Source organism: Scyliorhinus torazame, chromosome 10 (assembly GCF_047496885.1).
Source record: "Scyliorhinus torazame isolate Kashiwa2021f chromosome 10, sScyTor2.1, whole genome shotgun sequence".
NCBI classification, from domain to species: domain Eukaryota; kingdom Metazoa; phylum Chordata; class Chondrichthyes; order Carcharhiniformes; family Scyliorhinidae; genus Scyliorhinus; species Scyliorhinus torazame.
The window spans coordinates 5,183,672-5,197,770 of NC_092716.1; the positions used below are offsets into that span (position 1 = coordinate 5,183,672).

Consider the following 14,099-nt stretch of genomic DNA (forward strand, 5'->3'; position numbering starts at 1 on the left):
ACATGTTCTGGGTTTGCCCCAGACCTGTGGGCTCTGGACAGCCTTCTCAGAGGCGATGTCCAAGGTTGTGAGGGTGAGGGTGGGGCTGTGCCCGAGAGTGGCAGTCTTCGGGGTATCGGACCAGCCAGAGTTACACATGGGGAAGGGGGCCGACGCCCTGGCTTTTGCTTCCTTAACCGCCCGCCGGAGAATCCTGCTCGGCTGGTGATCAGCAGCACCGCCCACAGCTGCAGACTGGCTCGCTGACCTGGCGGAATTTCTCCACCTGGAGAAGATAAAATGGGAGAAAAAAGGAGGAGGAGAGGGGGCAGGAAGCCCCTCACTTTGAATCTACAAGGTCAACAACACAAAACGCAGGAAAGAGGAGCAGAGCCCAGTAGTAGGACACCCAGGGTGGAAGAGGGGTCTACCATCGAGGGGGAGGAGGGGTCACCATCGAGGGGGAGGAGGGGTCTACCATCGAGGGGGAGGAGGGGTCTACCATCGAGGGGGAGGAGGGGTCTACCATCGAGGGGGAGGAGGGGTCTACCATCGAGGGGGAGGAGGGGTCTACCATCGAGGGGGAGGAGGGGTCTATCATCGAGGGGGAGGAGGGGTCTACCATCGAGGGGGAGGAGGGGTCTACCATCGAGGGGGAGGGGTCTACCATCGAGGGGGAGGAGGGGGTCTACCATCGAGGGGGAGGGGGGTCTACCAACGAGAGGGAGGAGGGGTTACCATCGAGGGGTGGAGGGGTCTATCATCGAGGGGGAGGAGGGGTCTATCATCGAGGGGAGGAGGGGTCACCATCGAGGGGGAGGAGGGGTTACCATCGAGGGGGAGGAGGGCAGGGAGGGGGGGAATGGGTGGACGGGGAGAATGTATTTTTAAAAGTATGTAAATAAGAAACTGCACAACATGTAAATTTCAGCTGCACTATTCATTAAATTGCTATTCGGTAAAATTTGAAAAATGCCAATAAAAATATTTTTTTTAAAGATTAACAAAAATGCATTTATCACACCTTTTAGATGCTCCAAATATGGCACAAATTATGCAGGAATTGTCATCACTTATGTAGGGAAATGTCAATTTGCAGAGTGAGAACCCTCAGCGAAATAGCAAATCCATTTCTGAATGTTTTGACGGATGAAGGAATGCTGGTTTTGAAAGGGAAATTTCTTGCTCTCCGAATAGGGGATTCTTTAATGTTCACTTGGACCTACTTTAAAAATGGCACCTCTGACAAAACAGCACCCCCTCATTATGTGCTCAAATCTGAAGTAAGAATTGAACCCACAATTTCCAGGGGTTGGTGTACCACCTCGAGTCGAACGGATACCTGCATTTCTACCTGCCACATTCCACACTCATACAACTCTCATGTCTGTTCATTAAAATCACCCGCCTCCGTATAGATCTGTTAGAATGCAAAGGCATGCAGGTGTGCCCGACAGTATGGATGTATTATTGTCTCAATCGGGCAACTGGCTATCTCCGGAGTGGAAAAGGAGTCAATCTGCAAGAGTTTGTACACTAGCAATGTGCCCTGGATGTGCAGTCAAGTAATTAGCTCTAATCGCTCAATTATATATTAGGAGTCCTACCAATAAAATTAAAGAGCAAAGGCTGTTAAAGAGCACTTACTGACTGATTCCATCAAACGAGGCTTCTCGGGTAGTGTGCCCACTATCGGTGTTCATGCCACGCTGAAATTAAACAAATAACCACTTGATTTTCACATTTCTGGAATACATGCTAAACTCACAAGGATTCAGCGGACATAAAACAAAGTCCGCTTTCCAGTGTGTCCGGCGGGTGATTCTCAGCAAGTGCAACGCCGAGATTCACCCCGCTATTCACCAGCACTTTGTCGGTATTTCCTGCACTGGGAAGCTGAGCTCGCCAGCAGGACCGACTCCTCGAAGATCCGCCGACATTTTGAACGGCAGTCCCGATCTCTACGGCCCCATTCCCTTCCAGGCGTCCCCCGCTTTCAAAACCCATCCCCTCTTTACCCCCCCCAAACATCTAGTGGCCCCTGGAACCCCCCCCGGCCTAACCCCTGGCAGTGCCAACCTGGCAGCCAGGCACCTTGGCACTTTCAGCCTGCACCCTGGAAGTGCCCCTGGAAACTTGGCAGTGCCACCCAGGCACCAAGACAGCGCCAGGGTGGCATGCCAGGGTGCCTAGATGGCAGTTCCAGGGTGCAAGGCTGGCAGTGCCAAGGTGCCCAGGTGCCATAGGGTGTGCCACGGTACCACCCTGCTCTGTCCCTGTGAGATCTCCCCCCCCCCCCCCCCCCCCCCCCCGAGGTGCCATCAACCTGGTCCACATTTGTGCAAACCAGTGCTAAATGGTGCCCGCGTCAGGCACAACGCGTTCGCTGAATCGCGCCCACAGCCCAATTTCTATCAATGACTTGATGATGGGACTGATGGTCTGGTTGTGAGATTTGCTAGTGACACAAAGAAAGGTAGGAAAGTAAGTTGTGACCATGACGTAAGGAGGCGACAAAGGGACATCGATAGGTTAAGGGCAGAGATCTGGCAAATAGAATCTAAGGTGGGCAAATGTGAAATTGTCCATTTTGGCAGCAAGAATAAAAGAGAGGGTTATTATCTAAATGGTGAGAGATTACAGAGCTCTGAGAGTTAGCAATTCAGAGACATTTTACTGGACTAATACCAGAAATGGGCAGGTTGTCTTATGAGGAAAGGTTGGATAGGCTCGGAGTTTGCACCCACCAGAGTTCAGAAGAGTAAGAGGTGACTTTATTAAGATCCCGAGGGGTATTGACAGGGTGGATGTGGAGAGGTGTTTCCTCTTGTGGGAGAATCTAGAACGAGGAGTCATTGTTTAAAAATAAGGCGGTCACTTATTTAAGACGGAGATGAGGAAATGTTTTCTCTCTGAAGGTCGTGAGTCTCTGGAACTCTCTTCCTCGAAAGACAGTGGAAGCAGAACTTGTGAATATTGTTACGGCAGAGTTGGACAGACTCTTGATGAACAAGGGGGGGTGAGGTTTAACAAGGGGGTGAAAGGTTATCGGGGCTGAGCAGGAACGTGGGGTTGATGTTACAATCAGGTCAGCCACGATCTTATTGAATGGGAGAGCAGTCTTGAGGGGCCGAGTGGCCTGCTCCTAATTTGTATGTTTGTACATGTAAGAACTGGGGCAGGGAAAGGATGCCGGGGGAAAGGCTGGGTAGTCCAGGCCATGGTTTGCTTTTTCATGGAAATAAAACAGAAAGAGTATCGCAGAATCTGGAAACATCTCTGGCAGTTTGCATAATTCGCAACGATTTCTTCGGCTAGTAGCCCAACAGACAAACTATCCGCAGCTACTTTACACATCAGTAAACATCGTGACCAAGCACATCGGCCTCAGTTTCTGGGTGACTACATTGAGGTGTTCTCTTCAGACAGGAGTGATGATCCCAGCTACAATTAAACGGAACAAGCTCCGCCTGCAAACCCTTTGTTGTAATGTCATTAACAGGATCTACATTCAGTCTTCAGACCCATTTACAAAATGGCGAACTGATAACAATGATGTCGCCCTGATCAGAATCGTCCACAACTATGCTGCCCCCGCTGGATCTGATCATCCATCAAAACTCAACGGCCACAGGACGAGCACCCATTGGGCAATTCAATCTATAGCCACACTACAAGGCACAATGAAGCTAATCACTAGCTCCCAGCAAGCTAAATGACCTCAAACGCAATCACAATCCACATGAACTCCTTGGTTGTTCCGTTTTCCACTGGTCACACTGCACAGGTACATACCAGGGTGAGGAGCACATCTGGCTGCAACTTCTTCAGCACGTCAGCCACCTATAAAGACAAAGAAGTTTCCTGTTACAGTGGGCATTAAAAAGCGGCCTAGGTCAAACTTCTGAATACATACAGCATCTGTAAAGAAAACACAAACTTGCATTTGTATTGGGGTGTCCTAATGCACTTCATAGTCAATGAAGCACTTTGAAAATGTGTTGCTGTGGCAATGTACCAAACACAGCAGTCAATACCTACCAGAAGCAAAGTGATAAACACTAGATGAATTTTTGTGACATCAATTGAGGAATAAATATTGTCCGGGACACTTGGGAGAACTCCCCTGCTTTTCTTTGAAATCAAAGAACAAACAAAGAACAAAGAAATGTACAGCACAGGAACAGGCCCTTCGGCCCTCCAAGCCCGTGCCGACCATACTGCCCGACTAAACTACAATCTTCTACACTTCCTGGGTCCGTATCCTTCTATTCCCATCCTATTCATATATTTGTCAAGATGCCCCTTAAATGTCCCTATCGTCCCTGCTTCCACTACCTCCTCCGGTAGTGAGTTCCAGGCACCCACTACCCTCTGCGTAAAAAACTTGCCTCGTACATCTACTCTAAACCTTGCCCCTCTCACCTTAAACCTATGCCCCCTAGTAATTGACCCCTCTACCCTGGGGAAAAGCCTCTGACTATCCATTCTGTCTATGCCCCTCATAATTTTGTATACCTCTATCAGGTCTCCCCTCAACCTCCTTCGTTCCAGTGAGAACAAACCGAGTTTATTCAATCGCTCCTCATAGCTTATGCCCTCCATACCAGGCAACATTCTGGTAAATCTCTTCTGCACTCTCTCTAAAGCCTCCACATCCTTCTGGTAGTGTGGCGACCAGAATTGAACACTATACTCCAAGTGTGGCCTAACTAAGGTTCTATACAGCTGCAACATGACTTGCCAATTCTTATACTCAAAAAATTCAGAGCGAAAGCAGAATGACAAACACAGCTTCAGGGCACAAGAAGATTCTTATGTAATGACATTTCATCAGAAAACAACACCGCATTTTTCGAACAAATGGCTCCAACATGGCCATTATTTTCGCCGCGAGTAGGGTTCGAACCTACGCGGGGAAACCCCATTGGATTTCGAGTCCAACGCCTTAACCACTCGGCCATCGCAAAAATCGGGCCTGCATGATCTTTACATCCGCCTCAGGCAGAAAAGTGGTCTCAATTTAACATCTCATATCTCGCTCCGTCAATACTGCTCCGTAAATCAGCCTGGATCTTAACGCTCAAATCACTTATCTTTGGGATTTGAATCCACAACTGTCTGCTGCATAGATGGAGATACTGACGCTGTTCCAAATGCTGAGGAACAGGAATCATAGAATTTCATAGAATTTACATAGGAGGCCATTCCGCCCATCGAGTCTGCGCCGACGCTTGGAAAGAGCACCCCATTAAGCCCACACCTCCACCCTATCCCCATAACCCAGTAACCCCACTGAACCATTTTGGACATTAATGGCAATTTAGCATGGCCAATCCACCTAACCTGCACATCTTTGGACTGTGGGAGGAAACCGGAGCACCCGGAGGAAATCCCCACGCAGACACGGGGAGAACGTGCAGACTCCGCACAGACAGTGACCCAAGCCAGGAATCAAACCTGGGACCCTGGAGCTGTGAGGCAGCAGTGCTAACCACTGTGCTACCGTTCAGCCAAATTTTAAAATTTGCAGATGGTACAAAACCTGGAAGCATTGTGAACTGTGAGGAGGGCAGCGTAGAACTTCAAAAGTCAGACAAGTTGGCAAAAAGTTGGGCGGAGAGGACGTGCTGGCCTTGGAAAGGGTCCAGAGGAGGTTCACAAGAATGATCCCTGGAATGAAGAGCTTGTCGTATGAGGAACGGTTGAGGGCTCTGGGTCTGTACTCGTTGGGGTTTAGAAGGATGAGGGGGGGGATCTTATTGAAACTTACAGGATACTGCGAGGCCTGGATAGAGTGGACGTGGAGAGGATGTTTCACTTGTAGGAAAAACTAGAACCAGAGGACACAATCTCAGACTAAAGGGACGATCCTTTAAAACAGAGATGAGGAGGAATTTCTTCAGCCAGAGGGTGGTGAATCTGTGGAACTCTTTGCCTCAGAAGGCTGTGGAGGCCAAATCACTGAGTGTCTTTAAGACAGAGATAGATAGGTTCTTGATTAATAAGGGGATCAGGGGTTATGGGGAGAAGGCAGGAGAATGGGGATGAGAAAATATCAGCCATGATTGAATGGCGGAGCAGACACGATGGGCCGAGTGGCCTAATTCTGCTCGTATGCCTTATGGTTTGATGGTCGTATTTACTCCCTTGAGTCTTTCCACCTGTTGAATTAGATTAATTGGCTGATCTGTACCTCAATTCTATTTACCCATCTTTGCTCCACGTCCCATTATATCCTCACCCACCTCCCATAATATCCAACAAAAATGTATGCATTTCAATTTTGTGAATTTCAATCAGCCTCAGAATCCACAGCCTTTATTCGGAAAAATGTTTCAGATTTCCACTGCCTCGTGTGTGAAGAGAGTCTTGCGTGCCCCAGTTCTAATCTTGAGATCTGCCTGGTTACTTTCCTCTGCTAATGCTATCAATGCGTAATTCCAGTTCTCGGGAGGGTTCAGTATCTGACAGATGCTGCCGTCCTGCTGACTGCTTTCACATTTCCCATTCAGCATCTGTGCTATTTTACTTTCATCTTGGGGAGAAAGGACAAATCTTGGACACCAAACGAAAGGCATCGCACTATGTCAGCTCAGCTGACTGCACTTAAAGACACCAGACCACAACTTCATCAATTAATCATTGCTAATGTACTTGGTGTGTCAGAGGAGCAGATTAGAGCAACGCAAACTGGGACACAGCTAAGAGTCAGTTTGCATCTTGTCAAACCCCAGTCTGCGCTGGAATTGATTTCCTGGTGGATTGATTCCAACCCAATGAACAGACCTCAAATCATGTGCAAGAACATCCTCCCTCTCCACCACCTACATCACAAAAATCCAAGGAACACACAGGGTGAGTGTTTACACGTGGGAGAACTGAGCCGGCTCCCACATCAGCACCTTCAAAATCTCTTCACTGTCACAAAGCTAAAAGAAACTCTCAAGATGCAAGGGGAAGAGAGCTTGTGGTCTGCAAGGTCAGGGATATTTATGTTCGAGTGACTAAGTCATTTATAATGCATCTCGTCAGCTGCTGGAGGAGAAAATTACCTCCGATTCCGCACTTCCATGAGCAAAAATGTAGACTTTGTCAGGTCTGCTAGCCATCACTTGGGGGGAGGTGAGTGTGTGTGTGTGTGTGTGTGTGTGTGTGTGTGAAGAGAACAGGGCCGGGGAGCTCAGACAGCACGAGTAAGAGAGTGTCTGTGTAATGGCCACCAGGAAGAGAATGAGCAAAAGAGCACGTGTGTGCCAGAGAGAGGGGGAGAGAGAGAGAAAAAGAGAGAGAGCAAATAGCAGAAAGTAAGTCCCCATTACCAGGCTCCCCCACTCCACCACTAACCGCACTCGGCTAAAAAGCTCCCAACAGGCCCCACACCACCTCCCAGTTAAGTAATTGTCAACAATATTGTTTAACCCAAATTCAGTTTAAGAATCGACTATGACAGAAGATTTTACAAAGTAGACATATTCTAACCATGAAGCAAACTGCCATGAACTGCACACTCAGGAACAATTGATATCTGACAAGCAGTTAATCCTCAACAAACACAGTTAAAGCATCTCATCTGCCCTGTAGCGTGTGGGGCCATTCGAGCATTAATGCCTTGAGTAGGTAACGTCAGAATTAATACAAAATAATCCTCGACGGTGAGGGTTAATTGTGGAATGGAAGAATGGGATTTATAAAAGTGCCGAGACTCTGATATTTGAAAATGTTTTTTTTGAAGAATGGCAAATCTCTACACGAAAGAGTCAGAACAAAGGAACAATAATAAGTGCTACAGCTAATGGAAATCGGAACCAGAATGCTGCAAACACTCAGGTCAGGCAGGGCCTGTGGGGAGCGGAGATTGGAGAAAGTTTCAGGTCACTGACCTTTCAATAAAACCAAAGAATGAATCAGCAGAAGGCAGTTGTGAAAAATGACAACACACACTCGACTAGTTCAAAGCTCTCCTTTCACCTTCATAAACTTTATCTTATTCTTTCCATGGGGTGGGTGTCGCTGGTTGGGGCAGCAATTTTATTGTCCACCCTTAATTGCCCTTCGGAAGGTGGGGGTGAGCTGCCTTCTTGAACCGATGCAGTCCGAGGTGTAGGTACACCCACTGTGCTGTTCGGGAGGGAGTTCCCCAGCGACATTGAAGGAACGGCGATATATTTCCAAGTCAGGGTGGTGAGTGACTTGGAGGGGAACCTCCAGGTGGTGGGGTTCCCAGGTATCTGTTGCTCTTGTCCTTCTAGAGGGTAGTAGTCGTGGGTTTGGAAGGTGCTGCCTGAGGAACCTTGGTGAGTTACTGCAGTGCATCTTGTAGATGGTACACACGGCTGCCACTGTTTGTCGGTGGTGGAGGAAGTGAATGTTTTTTTATAATCTTTATTGTCACAAGTAGGTTTACATTAACACTGCAATGAAGTTACTGTGAAAAGCCCCTAGTCACCACATTCCGGCGCCTGTTCGGGTACACAGAGGGAGAGTTTAGAATATCCAATTCACCTAACAGCACATCTTTGGGGACTTGTGGGAGGAAACTGGCGCACCCGGAGGAACCCACGCAGACACGGGAGAGAATGTGCAGACTCCGCACAGACAGTGGAAGGAGTGACAAATAAGCGGGGCTGCTTTGTCCTGGATGGTGTTGAGCTTCTTGAGTGTTGTTGGAGCTGCTCTCATCCAGGCAAGTGGAGAGTATTCCATCACACTCCTGACTTGTGCCTTGTAGATGGTGGACAGGCTTTGGGGGGGGGTCAGGAGATGAGTTACTTGCCGCAGAATTCCCAGCCTCTGACCTGTTTGGCAGCCACAGTATTTATATGGCTCGTCTAGTTTAGTTTCTGGTCAATAGTAACCCGCAGGATGTTGGTAGTGGGGGATACAGCAATGATATGCCATTGAATGTCAAGGGGAGGGGCTGAGGATTCTCTCTTGTTGAAGATGGTCGTTGCCTGGCACTCAGCATGGAATACTTAAATACAAACTGCTTCAGTATGTGAGGAGTTGCAAATTGTGCTGACATTGCGCAATCATCTGCAAACACCATGACCTTATGATGAAAGGAGGTCATTTATGAAGCAGCTGAAGATGGTTGGGCCTAGGGCACTATCCTGAGGAACTCCTGCAGTGATGTTCTGGGACTGATTTCCATCAACCACAACCATCGCCCTGTGTGCCAGGTATGACTCCAACCAGTGGGGAGCTTTCCCCCTGATTCCCATTGACTCCAGTTTAGCTCGGGCGCCTTGATGCCACACTCGATCAAATGCTGCCTTGCTGTCGAGGGCAGTCACTCTCACCTCACCTCTGGCATTCAGCTCTTTTGTCCATGTTTGAACCAAGGCTGTAATGAGGTCAGAGCTGAGCGACCCTGGCAACACCCAAACTGAATGTCAGGAGCAGGTTATTGACGTGTATGTGAGGCACAGTATCTCGTGGTTAGCACTGCTGCCTCACAGCGCCAGGGATCCTAGTTCAATTCCAACCTTGGATGACTGTCTGTGTGGAGTTTGCACGTTCTCCCCTCATCTGTGTGGGTTTCCTCCAGGTGCTCCGGTTTCCTCCTATGGTCCAAAGATATGCAAGTTAGGTGGATTGGCCATGATAAATTGCTCCTTAGTATCCAACAGTTAGACGGGGTTACGAAGTTACAGGGATAGGGCCTAGGTAGGGTACTCTTTCAGAGCGTAGATGCAAATGTGATGGGCCGAATGGCCTCCTTCTGCACTGTAGGGATGCTATGACTTCTACAGGCCAGTTAGCCTAACATCAGTTGGTGGAAAAATGTTGGAATCTATTCTTGACTGTTAACAATGCACTTAGAAAAGCAGAGTGTGATCAGAATACGTCAACATGGTTTTACTAAACAGAAATCCTGTTAAATATATTTATTGGTGTTTTGGGGGGATGTAACCTATAAGATAAAGGGTAACCAGTAGATGTAGTATACCTGGATTTCCAAAAGGCTTTTAATAAGGTGCCACACAAAAGTTTAATAGATAAGTGCGCATGGAGTCTGAGGTAATATTTTAACATGGATAGAGGATTGGTTAACAGATAGGAAGCAGAGTGTGAGCATAAATGGGACTTTTTCAAGTTGGTAGCTGGTGAATACTGGATATCACAAGGGTCAGTGCTGAGGCCTCAGCTATTTACAATCTGTATCAATAATTTACATGAAGAGCCAGAGAGTAATGTATCCAAGTGTTCTGATGATACAAAGCTAGGTGGAAAAGGTAAGCTGTGGGGCGAGCACAGAGAGGGTGCAAAGAGATATAGAGAGGTTAAGGGAGTGAGCACCAAGATGGCAAATAGAGTGGAATGTAGGCAAGTGTGAAGTTATCAATTTTGGTTCAAAGAATAGAAAGCAGAATATTTTTTAACAGGTGAGAAACTCCTAAGTGCTGGTGTTCAAAGAGACTTGGGTCTGTCTGTTCAAGGAACGCAGCAAGTTAGCACGCAGGTGCAGAAAGCAATTAGGAAAGCAAATGGTGTGTTGACCTCTATTGCAAGGCGATTGGAGTGGGAAATAAAGGAGTCTTGCTCGAGTCGTACAGGGTTTTGGTGAGACCACATCTGGAATACTGTGTGTAGTTTTGGTCTCCACATTTCAGAAAAGATATACTTGCATTGGAGGAGGTACAGCAAAGGGTCAGTAAATTGGTCCCTGGGATATAGGGGGTTCCCCTATCATAAGAGGTTGAGCAAATTGGATCTATTTACTCTGGAGTTTAGAAGAATTAGAGGTGATCTTATTGAAACGTACAAGATTCTGAAGGAGCTTGCTAGGGTGGACACACAGAGATTGCTTTCGCAATCTGGTTGCTTCCGCTGGTTGGGAATCTAGAACACGGGGCGGTCTCAGAATAAGAGGATCAGTGGAAAACACTTCAAAGGGTTGTGAAACTTTGGAATTCTTTGCCACAGAGGGTTGTGAATGCTCCATTATTGGATACATTTAACGCTGGGTTACAGATTTTTGGTCTCTCAGGGAATCCAGGGTTATAAGGAATGGATGGGAAAATGGCTGCAGGTCAGCCACAATCATACTGAATAGAGAATAGAACATACAGTGCAGAAGGAGGCCATTCGGCCCATCGAGTGTGCACCGACCCACTTAAGCCCTCACTTCCATCCTGTCCCCGTAACCCAATAACCCCTCCTAATCTTTTTGGACACTGAGGGCAATTTAGCATGGCCAATCCACCTAACCTGCAAGTCTTTGGATTGTGGGAGGAACTGGAGCACCTGGAGGAAACCCACGCAGACGGGGAGAACGTGCAGACTCTGCACAGACAGTGACCCAGCGGGGAATCGAACCTGGGACCCTGGCGCTGTGCAGCCACAGTGCTAGCCATTGTGCTACCGTGCTGCCCTGTAGAGCAGGATCAAAGGGCAGTGTGGTCTAATATTGTTCCTATTGCTTGCATTCAGAGGACACAGCTAGTTCTGGAGAACATGTCATCAGTATTATCTTCCAATATTAGCTTCCAACATCCCTTGCTGCTTTCGCTATTTGGCATCAAGTAGTCTTGTGTTGCAGCTTCACCGGGTTGACACATTTTTCGGTATGTCTGGCGCAGTTCCTGGCATGCCCTCCTGCACTCTTCATTGAACCAGACTTGGTCGGGTTTTCAAGCAACTGAGTGTCTCACTCGGCCGTTTCAGAGGGCATTAACCACATTGCTGTTGGTGTGCAGGCCAAATAAGGATGACAGATTTCCTTCCCTGTGTTCACTAACTTCAGACCTTGAAATCTGTCCTCCATGTTAAATGTTGACAACATACGGAGGAGGCCACTTGGCCCCTCGAGCCTGCTCCACCATTCAATAAGATCATGGTCGACCTAATGTTAACCTCAACATCACATTCCTACTTGTCATCAATAACTATTCACCCCCTTGCATATCAAGAATCTATCACCTTCTGCCTTAAAGATATTCAAAGACTCTGCTTCCATCTCCTTTTGCTGAAGAGAGTTCCAAAATCTCTCAATCGTCTAAGACAGTTCTTTTTTCTCAAGTGTCTTAAACGGGCAACAGTGACCCCTAGTCTTAGATTCTCTGACAAGCGGAAACATCCTCTCCACATCCACCCTGACAATACCCCTCAGGGTCTTGTATGTTTCAATCAAGGCAACAATAGCACAGGCCGAAAGTAGGCTCCGCAAGAGAAAGAACGGGTCCAGAAGGCATGAGAATCGTTACAGCTGGATGGCAGGGGCCTGCAGCATGCTCATTCAGGTTCCAGTGGCTCAGCTCAGCAGAATCCAGGAGAGCCGACCACAACTGCAAGGCCCTGGGCCACTGTCTCAAACACCAGTTCACAAAGGGGTCCAAATGGTTTAGCACACTGGCCTAAATCACTGGCTTTTAAAGCAGACCAAGCAGGCCAGCAGCACGGTTCAATTCCCGTACCAGCCTCCCCGAACAGGCACCGGAATGTGGCGACTAGGGGCTTTTCACAGTAACTTCATTGAAGCCTACTTGTGACAATAAGCGATTTTCATTTTCAAATGTGGAGGAAAGGGAGGAGGAAGGGACCGAGACAAACACCTGGTACAAAAATAAGAAGAAACACAGGCACTTATGTGTTTTTAAGAAAATAGAACAGTCAGGCACTGAACTTCCACTAATCTAGGGCTCATGATTTGATTTTAAACTCAAATTCTCTGGAGACCTCTCTAGTTCTTTGATGCAGAGTCACATACGTTCTCGTCACAGAAGACTGTACACCATCTGTCTGCAGTGAACCATCATGAAAGGTTTCATCTGACTCCGGGACATGTCTAGTGGGATTGGCAAGGCCTTCAGTTAGAAATGTAAATCTCTTCCACGCCTTCTGAATTCCAGGGAGTTTGAAAATACCCAATCCCATGTTTAAAAAGATAAGTTTAAAGAGACCTAAATGTTTGGAACGAGCAGAAAGGTTTTGCCAACTAACAATGAGCATCATTACGTGAAAAATCACCAAAGAAACTCAATCCAGATCCCCAATGCCCTTCCAGGAACATAATTTAGGCTTTGTAAACTGCCATTTTAGTGTTGTAGAAGTCATTTCTGCAGCAATTATTTGCTCATGCTTTGGGTAGGGGGAGGTGTTACGAACGTGAAACTCATCTTTTAAACTTTCTTTCTTAATTTAACAATCTGAATTGGGGAAAGGTGATCATTTGAACTCCGCCCGGAGGCGGGTCCAAGTGATATGATTTGTCACAGCGACCGAGGCCCAGGTCGAAGAAGACACTCAAGTGCCAGTTCTGACGGCTCGATGGAAATGGGACACTCCAGGCTCAGATGACCAAAAACAGCTACTTCTGTGCCAAACAGATGTGATGAATTAGGAATTGCAGATACCTGGGCACGATTTAACAGGGGGAAAAAAAAATCCGTTTTGGACGGGATTAGCATGGGCTGCTCCCGGCGCTATCGAACGCGGGGGACTCTGTCGTTTTTTTGCGCCACGGCGGGAGAACAAGGTGCCCCAATCGCTCGACCCCCAACGGCCCAACTTACCTGGAAGGGGAGTTGAGGTCTCCCCCCTGGAGGGGGAGTTGAGGGCCCCCCCCCCCCCCCCCTGGAGGGGGAGTTGAGGCTCGCTCCCCACCCTCCCTGCCTCCCTACCCTCCCCACACCTCCTACGGGCAGGGCACCCTTGGGCCTGATCTCCAGCATTGGCAAAATGCCACCTGACATTGGCATTGCCAGAGTGGCACTCTGGAAGTGCCCCTGCCAGTCTGGCAGTGCCACTTGGGCACCCAAGCAGTGCCAGACTGGCACATGGGTGGCACTGCTAGGGTGCCCAGGTGACACTGCCAGGGTGCTACCCTGCCCAGAGGCAACCACCAGGGAGACCCCCCCTCCACCAAGTGCAGTTTCGCCTGGTCTTCGTTGTGGGGATAAGTGCTAAACGGCTGTGGTCGCCTCGACGAGGCCAATGGATCTCGGGAGCTGGTCAGGTCTGGCATTGGCATAGTTAAGTGAGCAGTTAAGCTCACTTAAATATATAAATCAGGATCCTGTCCACCAGGGGCGAGATCCCCATCGTGACGTATTGAAAAATCTCATCAAGACCTCGTGGGGCGTAACAACCTTCGGGAATCCCGAAGGGGGCCTCTC

General features: G+C 48.2%; 1 protein-coding gene and 1 non-coding gene across 8 annotated transcripts in view; both read right to left on the reverse strand.

Annotated features, from left to right (window-relative positions):
- The window catches only part of pepd (peptidase D), a 720,447-nt gene that overhangs the window by 326,219 nt on the left and 380,129 nt on the right, over positions 1-14,099 (reverse strand). For all 7 annotated transcript variants that reach the window (XM_072517763.1, XM_072517762.1, XM_072517760.1 and 4 more), the window contains 2 exons: positions 3,775-3,822; positions 1,627-1,688 (listed from right to left, as the gene is read on the reverse strand). In XM_072517763.1, coding sequence (XP_072373864.1) covers positions 1,627-1,688; positions 3,775-3,822 — 110 coding nt within the window. The remainder of the gene's footprint in view (positions 1-1,626; positions 1,689-3,774; positions 3,823-14,099) is intronic.
- Positions 4,868-4,957, reverse strand: trnas-cga (transfer RNA serine (anticodon CGA)). The gene has a single exon. It is a non-coding gene; the product is annotated as a tRNA-Ser (tRNA).